At 57.1% G+C, this 23,630-nt stretch overlaps 1 protein-coding gene across 1 annotated transcript in view; it reads right to left on the bottom strand.

The window, feature by feature from the left end:
* Positions 1-21,295, bottom strand: part of TMEM132E (transmembrane protein 132E) — a 50,710-nt gene extending 29,415 nt beyond the window's left edge. Inside the window, exon 1 of the mRNA XM_081218985.1 lies at positions 20,125-21,295. Within this exon, the coding sequence (XP_081075111.1) occupies positions 20,125-20,191 (67 nt within the window). The 5' untranslated portion in view covers positions 20,192-21,295. The remainder of the gene's footprint in view (positions 1-20,124) is intronic.
* Between the last annotated feature and the right edge of the window lie 2,335 nt (positions 21,296-23,630).

The following is a 23,630-nucleotide window of genomic DNA, read 5'->3' on the forward strand; positions in this document are numbered from 1 at the left end:
TCAAACCCACCATGGTATCCTGGGGAAGAGCTGTCTATTGCCCGTGAAAGGTTAAGTGTTCTTCCCAGGACAACCATGGATCCCCAACCTGTCACCTTGCACCCTTGCCTGCCTCCCCTTGTGGTCTGTGGCCCCTTAAGCATGTGGTCAGTGACTCTCGTCTCTGTATCTCTAGTCCCCAACTGACACACAGTAAGGTTTCCCTAAATATTGATTGAATCAAGATCAGTGAACAGAATGACGGTGGAGATAGACTTGGAACTAAGAATGCGTTGGTAATTTCTTGGGATCAGAGCTGCCCAGCAATAGAAGGGGCTGCCTTGTGAGGTATCCCCGTCCCCGAGAGGATCCCAGCCACCTGAGACTGACGATCTCCATCGAGGATGCTGCGCAGGGGCTTCTGTACAAGCAGAGGGTTGGCCTGGATGACCTTTCAACTGTGAGATTCTGTGAGGCTGCCATCCTTAGGAATTGCCGTCTGCTGTGTGGAAGGCACGGGAAGAAAGAAGGAGGCAAGAAAGGGAGGAGAGAGGGAGGGGTCGGTGGGAGACGCCGAGCTGGGGAGAAGAGGGCCCCTGTGCTGTCCTTCGGGCAGGGCAGGTGTAGCCAGGGATGGCAGATGGGACTACGGCTAGAGAAAAATAGCCACATCTCTGCTTATTTGGAGAGGTCATGGGATTGGGGTGGCCCAGTCCCCCCCTCTTGCCAGGGGACACAAGCACGAACTAAGGGTATGAGGCTGGGTCCCATGGCTCCCCAGGCACCCCCTCCCAGGGACCGGGCCTCATAGAAGTTCCTGAGGATGGAGAAGCAGGGCCGAGAGGCAGAACCAATCTAGAACCCTGAGTATCCAGCTCTGCCCGGCCTCTGCTGTGTGACTTGGGCATGTCCTGTCTCCTCCCTGGGCCTCAGCTTCTATGCCTGTGGCCGCTCTGGCCCTTTCCACTTCTGACTGTGGACCACTCTCTTCCTGCATGGTAGACAGAATTAGCATCTCCATTCTTCTGGGCCCTGCTGTAGTATGATGCAGCTACACCCCTGCCCGGGCCTGTGGTGGGTGGGGTCTACTTCCCCACTTCCTGATTCGGGGCTTGGTCATGGGGACTTTCTTGAGCCAATGAGATTTTAGCAAATGAAACACACATAGATGCTTGAAAGGTACTTGCAGAATTGGGCCTTTTCGCCAGGAGAAGAATAAGCCTCAAGTAGTGCCCGGTCCAAAGAAGATGCAAGAAACATGGACAGAAGGAATCAACCAGCAGCTTGGAGTCTTGCCAGCCAAGCCCAGTCCTGAACAGCCAAACCCCAGACACCTGCAGACTTGCAAGAAATAAATGCGCCATGTTTTACGCCACTGAATTTTGGGGCAGTATGTTATGCGGCATTATCATGGTCGTAGCTGACTAATAAATCTTTCCTGGATGCGTGGAATCCTGTGCTTTGAGGGGTTGTCTCAGCCCTTCTTCTGCTTGGAGATAAGGCCATAGCTGATTGGAGGCACGGGGCAGTTCCCCGCAGCCCAAGGGGGACAGCAGGATGGAGTCTGGCTGCTTTGAGGTTGGGGGTGTCTTTCGGGGAGGCTGGCTCAACAGGGCCTGCTCTGGATAACGAGGGAAGGGCTTCCATTGGCGCCGCTGACCCCACCACCGAGGTCAGGGTGTTGAGTACACCTGGCCTTCTTATTCCAAAAGGAGACACCTTTGCTGGGCTGAGCTTTGAAGAGCCACGTGCTTCTGGAGCTGTGCTGAGCCTCACTCATCATATGGTTCATGTTCTGAGGGCCGCAATTGCCTGTGTGAGAGTCAGGGACGAGGGACCAGAGTCTGATCACTTAAGACTTCACGGCTGATTACATAAGGAAATACAAGCAGCTCTTCAGGCAGTGGGGGATAAGCACGTCCCTCTGAGTGCTGCCTCGGCATCTGCTGGCCCTCCAGGCTTGCCCTGGGACTCTGGGTAGCTGGGCTGTGGGCATTAGAAGTCTGCGGCTTAGCCTCCAGACTCAGATAAACCTGGCTTTGAATCCCAGGCCTGCTTCTTTCCAGCTGTGTGACCTTGGGCAAGTCGCTCACCCTCACTGCACCTCTGCCACCTCTCCTCTAAAGGGCCCACAACAGTAGTAGACATTCCATGGGGTTGCCATGAGGATGAATGCAAGTCCTGTGCGTGGTGCCTGGCACAGAAGTGATTGGTGATACAAGTGAGCAGGGCTATTAATAATAACTCATTCTCATTAGACTCAGGACTTTATCTTCCTCAAGATGCATTCATTCCTTTACTCGGTCCTTCAAAGGCTTTCCACGTGCTAGGCGGGGCACAGAGAGGTCACAGGTCGTGTCTGAGGGGGACGGATCCACAGGCAGCTGACTCAGATGCTGAGGGCGTGCAGAGCCAGCACCACCATCCAGCCCCCTGCAGCTGCTTCCGCTGTTTTGCACCAGCACTTCTGGAAAGATCTCCTGAGAGGTGGCTCTCATTTCTCTGCAGATAGTTCACTTACTTCCCTCCCACTTGGACCTGCTTTCCCGTCTTCTGCCCTTGGCGTACATGATTCCAGTCACGAGACAGGTTAAGGCAGCCAACTGGTAGGGTCTGAAAGGGAAGCTCAGCTAATTGCATGGTGGGTGCTGGCCCTGCTCGTGCACAGCTCCCAGGCTCTCTTCCCCCACGGACCTCTCCAGAAACGACTGCCCGGGCCGTGCCCTCCCTCTGCCCTGAGTGTTAGGCCCAGATTGGCTCCATGGGGATGAAGCCTGAGCTGCAGGGGACACTAGGGAACTCTGGGTCTTCCTCTTCCCTGCCGGTCTCCCAATGTGACAAGTGTCACCTGTTGGGAACAGAGATAGAGAGGGAGCACTCCGTTTCCCAGCCCCTTCCCCCTCCTCCCCCATCACCTCCAGGAGGACTCGTCAGAGGCCAGATGTAGGGTCCTAGCCTCACTTCTTCAGGCCCTGCACTACTAGAGATGGGAAATTGAGGCCCACAGGAGAGAAGGGGCCTGTCCCAGCTCACACAGCTCAGGGTGAACAGAGCTGCGTGTCAGCCTGGGGATCGGGCCTCTGATTCAGTTCTCACCTAAACCGACGCCCCTTTTATGAGGCCAGGCCGGGGCATAGCCTCACTACCTCTGCTCCAGAGACAGACAGGCCCTTGACTCACAGGGCCCGGCTTCCAGGCAGCACTCCTACCCCTGCTAGAAGACTGACCTCTCCTTGGCTGGGAGGCCCAGCAGAGGCAGCTGGCTTTCTTCTGGAGACACCAATTTGGTCCCGCCTCCCTTTTCTCGTGGAAAGTGGAGCCTGATGGGGTAAGGGAGTGCTTTCCAAACTGTGTTCCTTGGAACCCCTTGGGGCCAGAGCCCAGACTGAGCGCCTGGAGGAGACTGTAGAGTCCAAAGGATGCAGCAAGAGGGACACTGGCCCAGGGCACCCAGTGCTGGGCTCAGGTCACTTCTCTTCCGCTAACCTGGTGCTTCCTCCTCCCTGGAGGACTCTCAATTGCTCATCTGCGGAAGGTTTAACCCCGCCGACCTGCCTTACGGGGCAGCTGCAGGGAGGACAGCTGTGCAGGCCCTCGGGCAGTGCCACGGCCGGCACCACAGGTTCAGGAATGTCCCTGAACCCAGGGCTTGGGGACAGGGTGGGAGAGAGGCAGCCGTGTTGCCAGGGCACTGCTCCCTCCTTCCTTCCTTCCTCGGAGGCCCCAGAGGGGCCAGAGCCATGACAGAGAAGGGACTTCAAGTCAACAAAGACAAATTGGCTTAATTGACCCAAATTAGCAGCAGGGAGGGCCCCAGTGGCCCAGCTGCTGGTACATTTAATCACTGTCACCCCTGTGTGATCAGGGACAGCGCCCCTCCCCCAAGGCCGTTAGGGTCATCTCCCCTGTGAATGCCGCCTCTCTGGAGTCCTCCATCAGCAGGAAGTAAGGCTGGGACTTCGGGGACAAAGACAGCCTTAGGCCAGAGGTCAGAGCACCCTGCAGAACTGAGCCTGGCTTCAGGAGAGACAGCCTGATCTGGGAGGGGGGCAGCCCCGGGAGCTGGGGGCTCTTCCCAAGCCCCTCATTCTGAGCTCAATGGCCACCCCTTGGAGAGGGAGGGATCCACTGGGGCCAAATGACCAGCAAGGCTTCTCGGAAATGCTGCCCAATTCCTGAGCTTTACAGAGGCTCACGGAAGGGAAGGTGCCCCCGGGCTCTGGACCGGCTTCTCTCCTCTCCGTCTGCTTTCCACCCTGATGACTGGGATGATGCTAGGGTGGTGATCAAATCAGGGTCTCCTGCAAACCCTTAGAAGGTTTAGAGCCAGAACCCTCCTTGGTTTCTGGTGACACCGTTACCAAGATTACTGTTGGCTGTTACTGCCAAAAAATCCTGTGCCGTGAGAAGGCAGGAAGGACACTCTCCCCCCACCCCACGAATCCCCTCCTGGTGTCTGCCTGCTCCTTGGTGGGGACCATCCCTCTTCCCTTCCCACAATACCCACTGGCAGCTGGGCCTGGGCCCAGGAGCTCCAGGTCAGCGGTCCTGTGACCTCAGGGCCTCCTGTGACCTCACCCCCTCTCCGGCTACATCTCTATTTTTCCTGCTTGGAATCTTTGACCTGCCAGACCTGTCTTTGCATCCCCCACCAAGACCTGAGGCCATTCGAAAAGTACCCTCGCGCTCTGTGTGCTTCCCTGATTCGTCCTGGCCCTGGCCACACTCTAGCCCCTGCACCTCCCACCCATGGCTCTGCCTGCCCTGATGCATCAGCCCTTCTCTGGGCTCTTCCCTCCTGCTTCTCTCCTCATCCACCACTCAGGCCCCCCTCCCTCTGACTACGTTCCTCTCTTTGTCTCCATAAATGCTCCACTGGCTTCGATCTGGGTGCTGATATTACACAGTACAGACCCCCAAGGGTGGAGTCCGTGCTAGGTTCATTGAAAGCAGAACATTCTCTCTCGCTCCAACTTATAAATGGGCCACTTATCAAAAGTTCATTGAAAATTGGCTGTTAGGGGGTTTCCCTGGTGGCACAGTGGTTGAGAGTCCGCCTGCCGATGCAGGGGACAGAGGTTCGTGCCCCGGTCCGGGAAGATCCCACGTGCCGCGGAGCGGCTGGGCCCGTGAGCCGTGGCCGCTGAGCCTGAGCGTCCGGAGCCTGTGCTCCGCAACGGGAGAGGCCACAACAGTGAGAGGCCCGCGTACCGCAAAAATAAATAAATAAATAAATAAAATTGGCTGTTAGAACTGGGAAACACATTTCCACACCTTTCTCTATAGAGACTATAATATCAATAGCAGTTACATTCCAGGCCGGCCCACCAAAGAGACGTTACCCATAATTAATTCCACAAATATTTATGGAGCACCTACTATGTGTATAATGAGACTGAACAGTGGTTCTAAGTGTGTTACCTTGAGTTCTGGGTCCTGAGACAGAAGACTAAGTGAGGGAGAGAAAGGGAACGAGAGAGAAAGTGGAAAGACGTCTCCGTGCAAATCATTTAAAAATAGGCCAAGTCCAATCATCGAAACCTTTTCCACACTCCTCCTCCTTCCCAGGGCCCCTCTCCTCCGGGGCTTCCAAGTCTCCCCTCCCCACCGGGACTCCCAGCGTTGGGGCGACCCCTCTAGGATCATCCTAATTCCAGGAAGCTTTATAGAATGCAGGTTCCCAGGCCCCTCCCCAGCCAAACGAATCCAGAAGTTCTGGATGTGTCCTGAGAGGTGAATCTTACTCTATTCCCACACCCTCTACCATTTTGGGGGAGTCTTGCTCTAGCAGTGAGCCTCAATCATGGTTTCCCTTTAGAATCACCTGGGAGCCCAGACCACACCCCAGGCTAGGGAATCCAGAATCTCTGAGGCTGGGACCCAAGGCATCAGCATTTATTCAAAAAAAGATCCTGAATGTGTAGCCAAGATTGAGAAACACTGCCTGGGTTGTCCTATTTCTCACAGAGTTTTTCCTTCCCTGCCCCTGCACCCACAGATGACCAAACTCATACCTGCCCTCTCTCCCCACTCCCCTCCCCCTCTCTGTTTCTCCTTGGGACCCACGCTCGTGCCTCCACGGTGACACTCATTTCCATCTGCCTGGACTCGGACCAGGCAAGGGTCTGTGGGACCTGGGATGGCGAGTCCACATCTTGGGTCAATACAGTTTGGCTGAACGTGAATATCGGAGGCTGGGGGCCCTAGGCTGTGCTCCTGCAAAAGGGGCTGGACCAGACCGCCCTGCAGCTCTTCCCACTGTGGGGTTAGGAGCTCTGCAGGTCACCACTTCCCCACCCCATGGAAACCCTAAACTGCTGGGCCAGGGTCAGGTCCCACCCTGGGTCTCACAGGCTCCCGCTGAGCGCAGGCTCCCATCCCCAAGTTGGTGGAAGGTGATTTCACATTTGTAACACTTATTCACTTAACTGGGTTCCAATGAAATCGGAGAGGAAGTGGAGGGCGGTGTCTGTGTTTGTTCCCCTCCTTCCTTCTTCTGCACATCAAAGTGCAGGGAGGCTGACAAAGGGCTTTGTGGATCTGGAACAATCCCGCCTTCTGTACTGGGCTGGGCCTCACCTGCTGCTGAGCGGCTCTCATGCCTGCCTTTCTACTTGGGGGCTGGACTCATTCAAAGGTCCTAGGGGGTGCGGGCAAGAGCCAGTTCTTTTCACGGGCTTCCCCCGCAACTGGGAAACAGAGCGGGGTCTCAGGGAATCGGTGGCAGAAGTGAAGGGACCACCCCCCATCAACAGCACCACCCAGATTCCCCCAATGGCAGAGTGGCAGGGCCTCAGGGGTGGGCTAAGTGAACCCAGAGCTTGCCAGCTAGGCGCCTGGGGGTCTCCAGGGCTGCCACGGGGTGAGAGGGTGGGACAGATAAGTCAGTGAGACACCGCTGCTCTCCATTCAACCAGCAGCAGCTCTGCTTTGATCTGCATTATATATCATCTGGATTCTATATAATATATTTTGTATGCTATAATACATTATATATTACGTATGTATTATGTATTTCTCTGGCCAAAAAAGAAAAAATAACAGAAAATCAGTGATTGAGTCTAATCTTATCACATCTCAGAAAGGGAAACTGAGACCCAGAAAGGGGAAGGGACTTGCTCAAGGCCACACCACCATTTTGGGGACTAGGTTGCTTGGATCAAGGTCTCCTGGCCCTGATCTCAGCCCCCAGTGGCCAGGAGATGGTGGAGCTCCATGGGCAGGAAGTGAGGAGGAGGCTGGACGGAAGGGTGAGCCAGGCTGGGGTCTCGTAGGAAGCACTTCCCTCCCACCTCTGGCCTCTGCTCTCCAAGAGGGACCCCTCTCTGGTCCACACTGAAAAGAGGCCAGGAGATCATGACGGTGACCAGGGGCTGAGGCTGGGTTCATGTCCACAGGGCCCTTTGGCTGGATGCCCTATCCCATGGAGAACCAGGCCATGTCTGGGGGCTCTGGTCACAGGGGTGAGTGCCTCAAAGGGGCCAAATCTATAGAAGGACACACATGCCTGGTCAGCATCTGGAACACAGTAGGTATTGAGGAAAGCTGTGTAGAATGAATGAATGAATCAATCAATAAAACAATCTCAGTTTAGGAATCAGGACCAAGATTTCTAATCCGGGGTGAAGGAGGTGAGGCCCTGTAAGGGACTTGGTTGCAGAACAAGGAAAATTAGAATCAGAGGGGGCTGCTGAGTGCCCCCCGCAGCCCTGCCCAGAAAGAATCCCCTGACTGATGGGGCGGGCACAGTCTCTCCTGGTGAAGCCTGTAGTCTGATGAGAGAGGCCCAGCCTTCTCTGGAGGAGCCCCAGAGTGACGAGGGAGGCCCTGCTTCTCCTGGGACAGTCTGCAGTCTTGGGGCTAGGGAAAGGAAGGGAAGGATGTTGCTACCCGGGGGAGCTCCCTGTCTCATGGGGGATGCGCTTGACTTGGGCAGCCTCTTGCTTGAGAGAGGAGGCAAGGCTGGGTCTCAGAGGCAATGCACCCCTTCCTGGGTGTGGAGAGGGGCACGCGTCTGGGTGCCCAGCAGCAAGGACCTGGGAGCTGCGGCCAGGCAGGAGGAGAGCCATCGACATTCCGGTCAGGCAGCCAGTCGCTGAGTTATTATTATTTCTTTTTTTTTGAGCTACTTAGAGCAATTTACAGAAATCATTTAGGGGCCGTTTAGGGAGAAGAGAAAAGATGAAGAGTTTTAAAGGCAGGGCCCAGGGATGGTTTTATGCAGATCGGCTTTGCAGGGATATGGAGAAGGAAGGAGACTCTGGATTCTGAAGGTTGTGGGTTGGGGGAGGGTTCTGGTCTGACATATCTGCCTGGGAGCCCCCCAGGCAGCAGCCAGGGACCGAGGAAAAGGGATGGCTGGAGGGGGGGGCAGTGTATCTTGGGCAGAGACGGCTGAGACACATGAGGAAGAGGGAAGGGGGCACGGGTGGGTGAGCCAGCCGTCCTGCCTTGGTTTCCCCTTCTGTGATCGGGGCACCTGCATGGGTGAGTTGACCATACTGGGATCAAGCTGATTGAGTGTGTCACTTCTTCTGATATTGGGGCCTGGAGGAGGGGCTTTGGGACCCAGAGCTCCACAGTCAGGAGATCAGGGCCCCGGGGGAGTGGAAGACATAGTCTCTCTTCCTCTTCTTCTTCTGTGACCTGAGCCAATCACGTCTCCTCTCTAAGCCTCAGTTTCCTCATCCACATAATGGGCATGATGATTATCAACTTCGCAGTGAGGATTACCTGTAATAAAGTTATAAAGTGCAGCCATTTTTCAACTGCCAATGGCTCTAGATGCCTCGGTCATGGTGGTGAACACTAGGACACTTCGAGGTTGAGAACCTGACCTTCAAATACTCACATCTCCTGCCTACCACCCAGACAGAGAAGTCACGCTTCTAGGGCTGGACAAGGACAAAAGTGGCCTTCATTGGGCTGGTATCAGAGGCCCGAATGGGATGCATGGGAAATGCAGGAGGGTGTATGTGTATGTGTGTGTGTGCATGGTGTGGAAGAGGAGAGGCGGGGGTCCTAGGGAGGGGAACGGAGGGAAAATGAGAAAACCAGTCATACATTTAGCAAAGTCTTCCCCACAGTTCACATTTCATGCTGTTTGGGATGTGATTATTGGAGATGGCATCTGGTTACTCCGTGTACACATCATGCCTGCTGGGCTCTTCCCCTGGATATGCCCCTGGGGAAGCTAACTAGGTGTTGGGGGGAACCCCAATCTGTGACCAACCAGCTTCCTCCAGCAATAGTTGGCCACGCTGCCCCCAACCTCCAACACCCTCATGCAAAGCCTCTGAAGACACAACAGCAAGCCCACTGGCCTGGGAGCAGGGACCTGAGTCTCAGGTCCGGCTCTGCCACGCCTGACTGCTGTGTGCTGGGCTAAGATGGTTCCCCTGTCTGGACTTTAATCTCCCCATCTTTCAGATAAGGATGGTTCCAGGATGAGAGGGGCCTGAAGCTCCCATCTACCTCCCCTAACTTTAAGTATCTCCCCCGACTGAGCGGCCCCTCTGTGCCACAGTCCAGGGAGAATTTCAGAGAGCAAACCAACAGGTGCCGATGGAGGGCTAGGGTGAGGGAAGAGGAGGGAGGCTGGGCCTCTATTAAAAATTGCGAGAGAGATCCTGTCTGTCTCAGTGCTCTCACTGGGCCACCTTCCCCAGTACTCCTGACCAGACAATAAAGACATTCCTGTCCCCACCCAAGGGGGTCAGAACTGGCTGTGAGCCACAGGCAAGTCCCTTCTGCTCTCTGGGCTTTAGCTGCTAAAATAATAAAGAAGCTCCAAATACTGAGCCGTATGCTACAGGCTCCCCATTTGCCATCCTGTCTTACAGAGGCAGAAACCAAGGAGTAGAAATGAGAGGTCAGGCTGCTGCTAAGTGGCAGGGCTGGCGCTCAGATTCGTCTCCCCGGTTGTCTGCCATGTGGTGGTACTTCTGATGACTTCTAATGGTCATTCCCCATCCCAAGAGCCCTCACTCCCAGATCAGCTGCTGGAACAGCTTCCTTCAATATGGCTCCAATCTGCAAATTGCCCCCAGCCAAGTCAGTGTTGCTAGATCCCTGCTTTGATCAAGCCACTCCCCCACTCCACAATACTCCACAGCTCCCCAGTGCTCCAGGGAGCACAGGGTCAAAGTTCTGAGAGGTCTTAAGAGATCATCCAGGTAACCCTGCATTTAGCCCCCTTGCCTGCTCTTCCCTCACAGGCAGCTGTGGCTCTTCCCATGCTGGACTCAGAGCTGGTAGGCCAGGGACAACTTTTGCCCTACGTTTCTGTCTTCCTCAGGGTCTCGGACACAGAGGGGATGCTGACTGATTAGTCTTAAGAGGCAGAATTCTTGAATCTGGGTTAAGGCTTTCTGCAGTGGCACCTCTTCCATGAAGTCTCCCCTGATTTCTCTAGCAGATACGAGATTTCTCCCTTCCCAACTCTGTATCCCTTCCAACATGTCTATGGCATAATTTGATCACAATCTGTGGAGAAACAGCTCATCTCCCCAGGGCAACGCCTTAGAAGCTCCTCGTGGGACAGGCCCTGTATCTTCTTCATTTTCACACTTAACTCAGTGCCTGGCATGTGCTGATAATATTAATAACAATAATACTGAGAACTATCATTTTCAGACACTCTGTGCCAGGCACTGTTCTCAATATCTGACTTGGAATAATGACTCAACTCATCTCAACAACCCTCTAAGTTGGTTTTTTTTTTTTTTTTTTTGCGGTACGTGGGCCTCTCACTGTTGTGGCCTCTCCCGTTGCAGAGCACAGGCTCCGGATGCGCAGGCTCAGCGGCCATGGCTCATGGGCCCAGCCGCTCCGCGGCATGTGGGATCTTCCCAGACTGGAGCACGAACCCGTGTCCCCTGCATCGGCAGGCGGACTCTCAACCACTGCACCACCAGGGAAGCCCTAAGTTGGGTATTTTTATAATCATTTGCAGATGGGGAAACATGCATAGTGGTTAAGTAACTTGCCCAGAAATCACAAGGGGATGGACAAAGCCAGGCAGGTTGGTGTTAGAGCCGAGTGCAGGGAAAAGGTGAGGGTGGAGGAGAACTATGAACGTCAGGAGAGACCGAACAGTCTGCTGGCTCCAAAGGTGCCCAGCACAGGGCATGGCACATATTAGGTGCTCAGTTAGTAGAAGTGACTATTAAGATAACTAGAGGGCTTCCCTGGTGGCTCAGTGGTTAAGAGTCCGCCTGCCAATGCAGGGGACACGGGTTCAAGTGCTGGTCCGGGGGGATCCCACGTGCCACGGAGCAACTAAGCCCGTGAGCCACAACTACTGAGCCTGCGTGCTGCAACTACTGAAGCCTATGTGCCTGGAGCCCGTGCTCCGCAGCAGGAGAGGCCACAGCAGTGAGAAGCCCACGCACCGCAGCAAGGAGTAGCCCCTGCTCGCCACAACTGGAGAAAGCCTGCGCACAGCAAAGAAGACCCAACACAGCCAAAAATAAATAAAATAAATATATTCAAAAAAAAAAGATAACTAGATAGTTCAACAGCCGCTCAGACCCAGGTGGGTGGTCGGCGGGCGCTGGGTGGGGGAGGGCTTCCCAGGCAGGAGCGCTGCAGCCAAGCGGGGAGCTCAGCCCTCTGCACCAAGCCAGCCCCACTCCCACCCCAGCTTCTCACCCCGCCACCTCCCCCAGCTGCAGCTCCCTTTCCTCAGCATCTCAGACCTCTCATGAACGGGGGCTGGCGGTTGGCAGTTTTTCTCCTGTCGGGAACAGCCACAGAAAACTGAGATCATTTCTCTGCTGTGTTGGCAGCTGAGAAAATGGCAATTTTTCGTATTTCCAATCCAAGAGTTCCTTCCTATTGGACAAAGGCCCCACATGCCTGTCTCTCCCCAGAAGGGACAGGGCAGGGGAGACTGGGGTGACCCGGGGAGACTCAGGACAGGGCAGTGGGTCAGCTTGGGGCAGGTCACCTCGTTGGCTAAGAGACATGGGCTGCAGTGGTCTTGCGGTGGCAGGGGGCCAGTCGTGGGAGGAAGGGGCCACCAGCTGAGCACTTGCAGACAAAAAACAGAGACAGGCAGAGAGGTCAAAGCAACAGGTAATCCGGAGTCGCTGTGGGACTTCTCAGAGATCCAGGCAGACTGGATTTTGCTGCAGCCCATTTTACGTACAGGAAGCTCGAGTCCATGGAAGAGGCCTGGGTGGCCACATAGCTAATTTGGCTGGGCGGGTCTGGAAGCCAGCCTTGCAAATCCTTGGGTGGTCTCTGCAGCAGTCTGCCCCCTGCACACCCTGGTCCTGCCTCCGATGGGGTGGCCGCGCGGTGGCAGGAAAGACAGCCACAGCCAAGACTGTGCGGGGCAAGGAGCTAAAGAGAGCAGACAGAGGTCTCCTCTGTGGCACGGGGGGTGGGGTCCCTACCCCACAGGTCTGGAGCTCCGCAAGCCTGCAGCTGCCAGTAGATCAGGTCACTCTCGCTCCAAACCCTGCGATGGCCATTTCACTCAGTTTACCAGTTAATCTTCTAGGGCCTCCCTTCCCCACTTAATCTCCCTGCACCCTTCCCAGCCTGCACCGTGCTCCAGCCCCTCTGGCTTCCTTGCTGTCTTGAATGGTCAAGCTCACTCCTGCCCTAGGACTGGTCCCAATGTGATATTCAGATATTCACTTAGTATGCTCCCTTGCCTCCTTCAAGTCTGCTTCATGACATTTAATCAAGTGAACATTCATTTTAATACTGCACAACCCCTCCCAACACACACGCACACACACACACACACACACACACACACGTGCGTGCGCTGGAATTCCCAATTCCCATACCCTACCTTTCTTTTATTTTCCTCAGCTCTTGTTGCCTTCTGACATATAATTTCCTTACTGTATATGTTTATTATTTACTGTGGCCTCCTCTCTGCCCCCCGCAAGAATAAAGGCTCCATGAGTGCAGGGCTTTTTGCTGTATTCATGGATTAAGACCAAGTGCCTGGAACAGTGCCTGGCCCACAGTAGGCAATAACTGAATACTTGCTGAGAGACAGGGAAGCGGTCTATGTGTACATGTATGTGCACAAGTGTACGTTCAGCGACTCGTCTGACAAATTGTTAAATGCCTACTTTATTCCAGAGATCCCAATAGACACCGGGGGATACAGCACCGGGAAGAGGGCACACGACTTCCAGGTCCATTCAAGTTTAATGCCAGTGAGGGGGCCAGGCAGTGCAGTTTTACAAAGAGGGCAAATCGGAAATGAGTGGCAGGGATTGGTGGGTCTTTGTTTAACTCAGAATCAGGGCAGGCTTCCAGGAGGAAGATCCACTTGGGCCTAAAGGCTGAGTAGGAGACGGGGCAGAAAAGTGTTCTGGTCAGAGGGAACAGTATGTACAGAGGCTCTGACATGGAAAAGCACGTGACCCAGGTAAAGGACTGGAGAGATGAGTGCGGCCAGATGGGTGGGCCTCGCTCAGGTATGTGGGCATGTGGCTGTTGGTCCCCATCTGTGCTTATTCCCTGTGTGCATGAGACAGAGGGGTACGGCAAGAAGACCTCCGTATTCACGGTCAGAAAACCTGACCTCAAGAGCTGGTGTGGCCAGGTCTCCATTGAGCCTTAGCTTTACCCTCTGTAAAATGGGATGCTAGTTGCTGCCTTTACCTGGCGGTCACTGGTCTCCCAGTGACCAAATGAGATCATGGATCTAAACTCCAAAGAACTGCTGGGACCCTCAAGTGTACGGGTGAGTGCCCATGACCGTGCGGGTGCGCATTTGAGTGCGCTGCACTGCCAGCTCCCACCGACACCTTTCTCCTGCCGTGACAAGTCTGCTGCATCATCTGTACCAAGCCACCAAAAATACACTTGCTCCTGGCCCTGAGCCAGGCTCCCCACCAGTCTTGGGGGCTGGGGGAGGGTGGGTGGAGGCCTGCAAGGTGGGGTCCTACAACCTCTGGGCAAAGGTGGTCATCTTGTCTCTCACCATCGGCCCCTCAATGTGCAAGAGGACAAAGGCCACCTTGGAGGGCTGGGGCTGTGCCTCCCTCATCAGATTAGGGCCTCTCTGAAGATGGGCATGTCTCCCTTGTCATAGTGATCCCCAAGGGCAGGAACCAGTTCCCCTCCACCCCCTCTGTCCCGCAGAAAAGCAGAGAGATTGTCACTCAGCGTGACTCTGGATGATTCTGTTTAAGGGCTGCCCACCTCTGGGGCTGTGTTCCTGCGGAGGGGTTTGGGCTTGAGGGTGTCCTGGTTGCCTGTTCTCTCCCAGGGTTAAGGGCTCGCCCTGTAAGGTCTGATGCTGTCCAGACCTTGGATCCTTGGATGGGGATGCCTCTGAGAACCTGGACCATTCTGAGTGTCATCCATTTATCCAGGTGATCCTGGGCACATCACTCTCCCAGCTCTGAGGATCCTGAGAGATGGGCTCAGGAAACAGAGAGAAGCTGAGAAATTCCTCCAGCACACGACCTGCCCACCGCCCTTCAGTTTGAGTTGAACAGGAAGTCACTCAAGAGAAGAGAGTAACCAGTTGCCCATTCTCATGGGCCAAAAAAGGTGTGGGTGAGAATGCAGCAGGAAGGATTCAAGTCTGATAAAAAGCAGAACTTTCCAAAGGCAGATAATTATCTAGATAATTTGAACCAAAAAGGGTTTTCTTCAATTATCTTTTCTACCCTTTTTTTCTTCTGCACTGAATTATTCATTCTTGCGTTCATTCATTTGTGCAACAAGCATTGAATAATCCAGGTAATTGCTTCCATTTTCCACTTCATCCTGCTGGGTTGTCTGACAGCCAGCAGGGCCTGGGGTGGTGGAGTGAAGGGGGGGACCTGGCGGGGGAGGCGGTGGGGGAGGAGTGGAGGAGGAGCGGAGAGGGGCAAACTTGGCAGAGGAAAGGCGATAATGACTTCTGGACCCTCAGCCTATCTCCCAAGAGTGGCTTGTCCCCTCTGTTACCACACCGGCCTCACCTGTCTTAGTGCGTGCCCCGCCCCCTCCCCGGCAGCCTAGTGGTCCTCCAGAGACTGATGCCGTAGCTGGCAGAGAGTCGGTGCTCCCCGATACACTGCCCCATCCTTGGGGACTGCTGGAGTATGGCACCGCCAGCTGAATTGATGATAAGGAGGCCCACTTTTCATTTAAAAAGACAGAGCAGGAAAATAGAAACATTAATTTATTTTCAAAAAAAAAAGCCACCCCACAACTGGTTCATTAATCTCTTATTAAAATTCTGTGCTGAGCACTGGCAAGGAAGCAGTAAGGAAGACCCTGGGGAGGGAACGGGGAGGAAGAATCATATCCATTTGCTAGCGTCTGTGGCTGGCCTCTGCGGAAGGAGCATGGGTGTGGGGCGGAGAGACAGGGGAGGCGACAAGAGGCTTCTCTGTGGCAGAACAAGTGAGCTGCAAGGGGGCTTGGCGGGCATCGCCTCCTCTCACTCTGCAGAGGAGGAAAACAAGACTTGGAGAGGGAGGTGACTGTCCTGTGGCTACGCAGCAAGCTGATGACAAAGTCAGGATTTGAACCTCTATGTATGATGGATCCCAGGGACCCAGACCGCCTTGAGTTTCAGAATGGGGGCCTTTTTCTCATCTCCCCAGCTGGACTCCAAGCTCATGACAAGGAGCCGAAGATCAGGTTTTGAGCCCCTCCATGTGCCCTCTGTCGTGCTTGGCAAGGTTTATTAACACTACTGGTGACTGATTACCTTGACTGCTTGGGACCCGAGGCTAGCTTGAGGCCAGAGACCTTTGTATGAAGACGAAGCCTCAGACAGAGGGGATGACAGAGGTGGTGGAATCTCTGCCGAGGGGCCTGGGGCAGACTGCCCATCTAGGAAACCCCTTTGGGCCCTGGTGCTGGTCCTGGTTCCAGAATGAACTGGCAGGATGACCTTGGCCGGTCCCTTTCCTTCTCCAAGTGTCCATTTCCACATCCGCACAAAGGTTGGATTTGGAGGTTCTGTGATCTCTTTTAGTTTCGGTGTTGTGAACCGCCATCACTGTGGGTAGGGCAACAAAGAGAGACCACCCTGCCCCCTATCCCCTCTGCCCCAGGTTGGAGTTGGTGCCTCTCTGGTTCTCAGATTCTGCAGCATCACAAGCACTCACTACCGATCTCAGGCCTGGGGTCTATCACTTTCAGACAAGTCCTGAGGGAGGGCCAGGAGGTGCCCGGGTCCCATCCTGGTGTTCCAAAGTGGCCTTCCGTCCTTCAGCCAAGCACTATCCTCAGAATGGATTCCAATACAGCTCATTTTCTGCCACCAAGTTTATAACACATCCCCACCTACTGGTCTTAAACATTAACAAGGCTGTGTTGTGGCATAGGGCTCCAGGTGGCCAGGAAGATGGGTGTGTGTAGAGGGGGAAGGGGGAAGCATCACTCCTCACTCCCCGTAGTGAGGGAGCCTCCCAAGGCCAGCATTGACCCTGTCCTCCTGCTGTGTCCTCCCTCCATCTCCAAAGGAGCCCAGAACTTGGGTAATCGGTGGGGTGGGGAGAGCACGGACACAACCCGGAAGAGAAGCCAGGCTGGTGACCACAACAGTGAGGACACAAGCATTTGAGATCATGCATTCGGAGCATCATGGGACACTACATTCACATCGTGTTACAACACGTCACCCCAGACACGTATACCCTGTACGGGCCACTCGAGGGGTATGGCCACTTGCTCTCTTCCTGGTGTCTCTGTCTGTCTCCTCCCCCTCCCCTCTTCTGCCTCACACCCCAGAGCTCCCTTTTCAGCTGACAATGCGAGGGCCCCCAACAGAGTTATCTTCACACCCCATTCATTTCTTTTGAGTGCCTACTATGTGTCAAGCACTGGAGGGTGGGGCAAAACCGAAGAAGATATGGCTCTTGCCCTAAATGCAAGTGTGTGGGGATCAGGAGGGGTAAATGTATAGATACGCCCATAAATATGCCCACACATACCCTTCACACACACACTGCCGTCCCTGAGGAGTGCTGGGAAGGCAGCATGAAGGGCCAAGGCAGCACAGGAAAGAGACCAATTACTTCTGTTGGGGTTTAGGAGCTGCTGATGAGCAGCCAAGGGGTAATCTAGGCAGACTCCCTGGAGGAGGTGATGTTTCAGTTGGGCTTTGAAGGCAAGGTAAGGATTTCTGGAGGCAAGGTATTCCAGATGAAGGGGCTGGTGGGTGCAAAAGCAGGAAGGCAGGAAGGTGAAAAGAGCGATATCTCATAAGATGCACGGAGGATGGAGGGGGGCAGTACCACAGAAGTGAAGATGTAGATTGAGACAAGATCCCAGAGGGCCTTGTATGTTGAGGGGGCAAAGAGTGTATCCTTGATCCCACAGGCAGTGGGGAGCCAGTGAAGGATACTGAGTCGGAAGCTGACATAATCAGTCCTCTAACAGGTTAAGCAACCACCATGCCTTGCTAAACTCCTATCCAAACTAAAAATGGAGCAGAACAGCTCTCCAGAGACCAGATGCAGGAAAGTGGCCTTCTCAGATGGTTTCTGGCAGAAGCCTTGAGACTGACAGCAGTGTAGGGGCTGCCACCCCAGAGGCTGAGCTGGGCCCTGAAAGGTAGTGGGGCTCCGTTCACACATGGCATCTGCCCAGCTGTCCTGGCAGAGAGTGAGAAGGGGAGGGATGGGCCAGGGGCCACATTGTTGGGGAAGATGGGGAACATGAGGGAGGCAGCCCGAGGTCAGCCTGCCCGATGGCGCCAGAGTCAGAAACCCAGGCTCTTTGGCTCCAGGTCTGGCTGTGTGGTCAGAGCCCTGTGGCCTCGGTAGCCTGCCAGGCACGAAAATGTGCAACTGTACCCCCGCTCCAGCATCTTTGAAGAGCCCAGAAAACCCTACCAAGAGTTAGCTTGAAATGAGACTAAATCCATGTACCCTTTTCCTGATAAAGGCATGGTTTGGGTGCGTGTGTGTGTGTGTGTGTGTGTGTTAGGTATTCCTGAAGGGGAAACCCAGGCGAGATGGTATTTTTGCGGGAGGAACTTCTTTGGCCTTATCCATCTGGGGGGGGGTCCCCAAGCTTTGAGCATCTGCTGGTACTCTTCCCTAAGGAAGGGGAGTCTGAGGCATGGGCTGGGGATTCAGGGAAGAAACTTAGAAAGGGAGACAGATAATCAGGAGGGGGAAATGCCTGCCCAGTGGGGGACCCATGCTCCACCTCCTCAAATAGTTTCCTTCTAATCACCAGCCATTCCTGGGCCCTGGGTGTCCCGAGCACTGTGCTAAGCACTGGCTGTGTGGGGGACAGAGAAGAATAAGCCCACCACCTGCCTCCACCACTCCAGGACTAACTGGGTACAAGAGAAGACACCGATATCTAAGGAGGAGAGGAGGCAGACTTATTCCGAGAGAAGCAATGCCAGGACAGCAAGGCCCTACTGGGGCTGGGTTTTAGGACGCCGACAAGATTCTGGCAGGTGAGGGAGGGGAAAGAATCCTTCATTGGAGGCTGAGGGGTCAGAAAGGCGGGCCGTCGGAACCCAATAAGAGTGCCTGAGCTGCCTGGAGGTGAGGCCATGGCTGGGCTTTTGGAAGGGAACTCTGGGAGCAAGACGCAGGGGATGGGGGCAGAACCACGCCTAGACCCAGGCCTGAGCTGGGTTTCCTCCTGCTGTGCCCCCAAACTCCCTGCTCGCTGGGTCCGGGTCACAAGCCTAGCCCCTGCAGTTCCAGTGCGCAGACATCCAGAGTCCCCTCTCCCCACCTCCTCCCCACCCTCAGTCTTGCACACGGAGCCCGAGATTTCTGGGTCCCAGCAGCATTCCCCCTGCCCATTCTTCTGATAAAGAACTGAGGTTGGCTGTGCCTGGTGAAATGAACGCAAAACAGCCCCCCAACCGCGAGCCACCACCTCGCTGAAGCCGGGGAGAACCAATCTACTCATAGAGGGAGGTCAGCCTGTTCCCCACCCCATCCTAGCCTCAGGACCCTAGCTTCCCAGAGCCCATTCTTCTCCTTATTCTTTCAACCTTGAGAAGGCGCCTTGGTCTGGGTGAGAGAGGCCGCTGGTTAGAGACCTTGGGCGCGCTCACGGCCCGCCTGGGCAGGCTCCTAGGGACCGGGCAGACGTGGGCAAAAGCTGAGCAGGGTACATGGAAGGTCCTCCGCCAGCGCGGAGAGCCCACTGCCCCCTCCATCCTAGCCCCTCTCCAGGCTGTCCAGGCTCACCCCTCGGCGTGGGGCAGCCAAGTCCCCCATCCCTTGCTGGCTGGGGAACTCTGTGCCCGCTCCGCTCGTTTCCCGTTGGGAGGGGGCAGAGAGCCTCTCTTTCTCCATTCTCCCCTCCCCCGCCCCCAGCTCTCTCCCTCCCCTCTCGGTCAGCGCCCCTCGCCTCCTGGAGCGCCTCCAGCTTGCGGAAGGCCCGCTGCAGCCTCCTCCCGTCGGATCGGAGTTCCCACTCTGGGGGGCTGTTCCGCGACCCTAGGTCCCCCACCCATATCCCTGTTGTCCCACTGCCAAAGCGCGCCAACCCCGGCTCCCACCCCCTTTACCGCGGAGCCCGGGGCGAGCCTGGGGAGCAGACGCAACAGATTGCAGAACGCGAGAGCGCGGAGCCCGCTCCCTCCGCCCGCCGCCCAGACCCCCGCCCTCTGGCTCGGCTAAGCCGGCCATTTAGATGCAGCTCACAGGACGGCGGGCAGGCGATCCCCAGGCCCCTGTCCACTTCCCTTCTCCAGGACCGCCGCAGGAAGCGAGGCAGCGGGCGGCGCGACCCCGCACCGGCCTGCGCGCCAGGGGCGGGCGTAGACACGATCCCCGCGGTCCCCAGCGCCCTCAGCCCCGCCGGCTGCCGGGCTGGGAGTGGCAGGAGGGGCGGCCCGGATGCGATCCAGCGGATCCCTCGGGTCCCTTTAGATTTCCGTGGGCGGACACGCCTCCAGACTCCCGGGTTTGGACCCTGCTCTCTAACCAGGAGGAGGTTGGAGTGATACCCCTTCTCGTCCTTTTCCGGGGCCGGATTCGGTCCTCAGGGCGGGCCTCGCAGCCTCCGCTCCCGCCAAAGGGTTTGGGGGCTGGAGGTAACTCCAGCTGCCGCCCGAGATGCTAAGCTGGGAGCGGCGGCTGCGAGCCCTGGGGTGGAGGTTCTCCTTCTCCAGGCTCCTCTCTGCCCCCTCCAGCGGCTCCCGCCGCATCTTCACTCCCGAGTCCGCGCCGCGATACTCACCGTGGGCGAGCAGCGCCGAGAGGCAGAGCAGGGCGGCGCCGCCGCGGCCCGGCATCCCTGGGGCCATGGCCGAGGAGGGAGCGGGAGGGGGCCGAGGGGGCAACGGTCGACGACGACTTGGCCCCAGGCTGGGCTTGGTCACATCCAACTTCGGGTGGCCGTGGCGTCCGGCTGTCTCTGCTGAGGCTCTGGGGGCCAGGGAGTGCAATTCGGGGACACTTTGAGGGGAGGGGGCGTCCCGGGCGCCGCCGGCTACACCCTCGGAACTGGTGGGGTCGCAGCACCAGGCGGGAGGAGCCTCCACCTCCCGGCTGGTGCCCCCTGCAGGATCTGTGCGGCTAGGGGGGAGCCGCACGTGCGCTCCTGGGGCCGGGTGGCCACTGGCGTCTCGCGGGTTGCCTAGGGCCAAGTGTCGGTTTCCACAGCCCCGCGGCCCAGCTCGAATCCGAACTCGTTCGAGGGTGCAGATTTCCGATGCAAACCCCAGTTTCTTCGGTTTCGGTAGTAACCCCACATGGATAGCGCGGCTTCCTTCCTCTGAGCGCCCTGCAGCAGCAGCTCCAGCATAAAAATCCCAGGTTAGGTGCAAATGAATGATTTCTTTCGCAGAGAAAGAGAAAATCCAGGCAACTTTAACCCATCTGGAGAAGGAAAAGTTTCCGTGCAGTGATGAGACCGGCGACGCGGGTCGCCACGACCCGAGGCAACGCCCGGACCGAATGCCCGAGATGGGCAGCCCGCGGCTTGTACCCTCGCCGAGCTCCCTGCTTGGCTCCAGCGCGCTATCTCCAGTCTCGATCAGGGCCCGGGCTCCACAGAGGCAGGCTCAGCGCCGCCTGCCTGGGCAGCGGCACCGCGGCTGGCGCGAGGGTGGCGCGGCCGGGACGGGCTGCCCCATGGAGATGGGGTTTGGAGAAGCGAGTGAGCGGGAAACCCGGCTATTGCGCCTGACCCCAGCCCTTCCTGCCCCGTGCGCCGACTCCAGCCTCCTGGCCGTGAGCGTCGTAGGATGGAGAGGGGCTCGGCCAGCCCGCGGCAGCCCCGGGTCTCCCCCCTCTCCTCCCTGGTCTCGCTGTCTCAGCAGAGGGCCACGCTGCTCCGCCTCGCTCCTCGCCTTTCCCGGGGGAACCTGCACAAACCTTGAACTTTTCCGGGGTTCAGAGTCTCCGATGTTTCCTCCTCCCCGCCGCCCCCGCCCTGCCCCCGGATGCCCGATGTCTCGGTGCAGCCGGGCATCTGCTCGCTCTCTCTCTCGGAGTCAGTTTGGGTGAGCGGAGCGCCGCGCCTGCCTGGGCTGCGGGCGGCGAGACCCGGGCGCCACGCCAGGGGCCGGGGCACCGGGCGCCCGCGCAGCCCGCGGCCAGGGAGGCGGCAGCTGGTGCCTACGGGGCCGAGTGGAGAGGAGGTGCCAGCAGGGGGGCCGGCTCCCCATGGACGAGTGTGAGGGGAGAAGAAGAATCAAGGAGCAAAAAGGAAGAGGAGGTGGGGGGAGCCACAGTTGCACGAAGCCGCCGCCGCCGCCTCCTCGGCGATCGCGCCGGCTGCTCCGCCGTAAATGACTCGAGAGAAACACACACACTCGCGCTCGCCCGCCCTCCTCCCTCGTCCGGGATTCAGCGCCCACCCCGGCAGTAGCGGGCGCGGAGCCTGGCGCGCTCGCTCCCTTCCCCTCCCCTCCCCTCCCCGATTCCCCGTGGTCACGTGGCCCCGGAGCGCGCGGCCCACGACTCGCGCGCCACGGAGACGCCCCCCCCACCCCTGCCTCGCGCCCCAGCTCCCCCTTCCCTGTCCACGTGTCCATTCCGCATTCCCAGCCTGGGAGCGCGCGCGTCTCCTTAATGAGACTTGGGCAAGGGCCGACCTCACGATTCCGCTAACCCCTGTTTCATGTTTTATTTTTCCTCCTCAGAGCAGGCTAGCGCTGGGGCCCCAGTGGGGCCGGCCGGCTGCGGCGGCCGCATTTCCCCCCGGGAAGACGCCACCGCAGCCACTGTTGTCCCTTTTCAAAGGATGCTCTCTCCTCGCCGGGCGCCAGAGGTGTTTTACAGTCTCTCGGACAGGCGCGCATAGAGGGTACTCTATCCCCACCGCCAGAGTCTGCGTGGGGCTCTTCGGAGCCCTGGGTGGGAATCAGCCGAGCTGTCGCGCCCAGCCCCTCTCGGGCCGCGCCGGAGCTCGCTGGCTCAGCTCCGTTTGGGGATGGGTCTGGGACGCAGCTCCTGGAAAACCTGTCCGCTGCTGGGGGTGGAGGGACACGGAGAGGAGGGGACATGCCTTCCTACAAGTTGCTTTGCCAGCCTTTAAAGGGACATGGGGGTGGGGGTGGGGGTGGGGGTGGGGAACTGTCCTCTTGCACACTCACCCAGGCACCTGCTGCCTAGGGGGAGGGGTGGGGGGTGGCGTTCCTTCCCACCATCAGGCCCGTTCCATTCGAGCGCAACCCAGATCAGACCAGACGAGTCAACCGTCAACTGTCAGCCAGGCATTGGATCAATAGAAATGATTTTATAGCATCGTTGGGTATCACGCCCCAACCCCCAAGGACCAGCTCTCAATCCCACTCTACTCTGGAGGAAGAGGGTCTTCAATCCTATGGACATAGCTCGTATGGCGGGGGTGTGTGTGGATCTTCACGGTCACCGCCCCCCGCCCCCCATGTCTCTTCACTCAACCAGGCAGAGTGTGGGAAGAGGTAGGTCAGAGCAAGGCCAGCTGGGGCGCTTCGTCTCTGTCCCTCATCTGCCTGTCTCGGTCCTAGAACTCTCGACACTGTGAGTTTCCTTTTCATCTAGAAAAGGGACATTTTCTTTTTGGAAAATGGGCTTGGAGCCTTCCCGGAAGCCTCCCTCCTCCCCGGCTGCTGGCTGTTGCCGCCTCAGCTTGGCATGGGGGCCTGCGGAGAGCGGCTCTCGCCCCTCCCCATACCCCACGTCTGTCTGGAGCTCGGAGGTGCAGCGTGGGGAGGGCTGGCCGGGCTCTTGGCGGCCCTGGGGATGGAAGGTGCTGGAGTCGTCAAGGAAGATGATTCTCATTAGGCCCCTAATGCCTGATGGCAATTAGTGTCACCCAAGGGCTTATTCACCATCCCACTGAGAGGCGAGCCAGCCTCTGTGTGGGAGAAAGGCGGAAAGAAACCACCTCCTGAGACTGGCCCGGCGTAGGGGGGGCGTCCAGGAGGAGGAGGACGGAAGCAGGGAGGTCTCCTACCTCTGCCCACCTCCCCACAAGGAAGGGGCATAGGGCTTGTAAAGAGTAAATCCAGAGGACAGACACAAGTTTGCTTTTCGGAGCTCCAGTGATGTGGGTCAGCGATTTCAGTCCACTCTCCCAGCTTCCTCTGGAGACTGGGCCCAGTGTTCCGGTTCTTCTCTCTACCCCTGCCCCCGTAACCCAGAGCCCTTAGGTAATAGGAATCCAGTCTCCCTTTGCCCACTCAGTTTCCCCTCCTCCCTCCCTCTCTTCCCTCTCCCTCCCTTTCACAATATGGTGAATATTTCTGATATCAC

The sequence above is a fragment of the Mesoplodon bidens genome, assembly GCF_964165515.1.
Source record: "Mesoplodon bidens genome assembly, chromosome: 19".
Taxonomy (NCBI): domain Eukaryota; kingdom Metazoa; phylum Chordata; class Mammalia; order Artiodactyla; family Ziphiidae; genus Mesoplodon; species Mesoplodon bidens.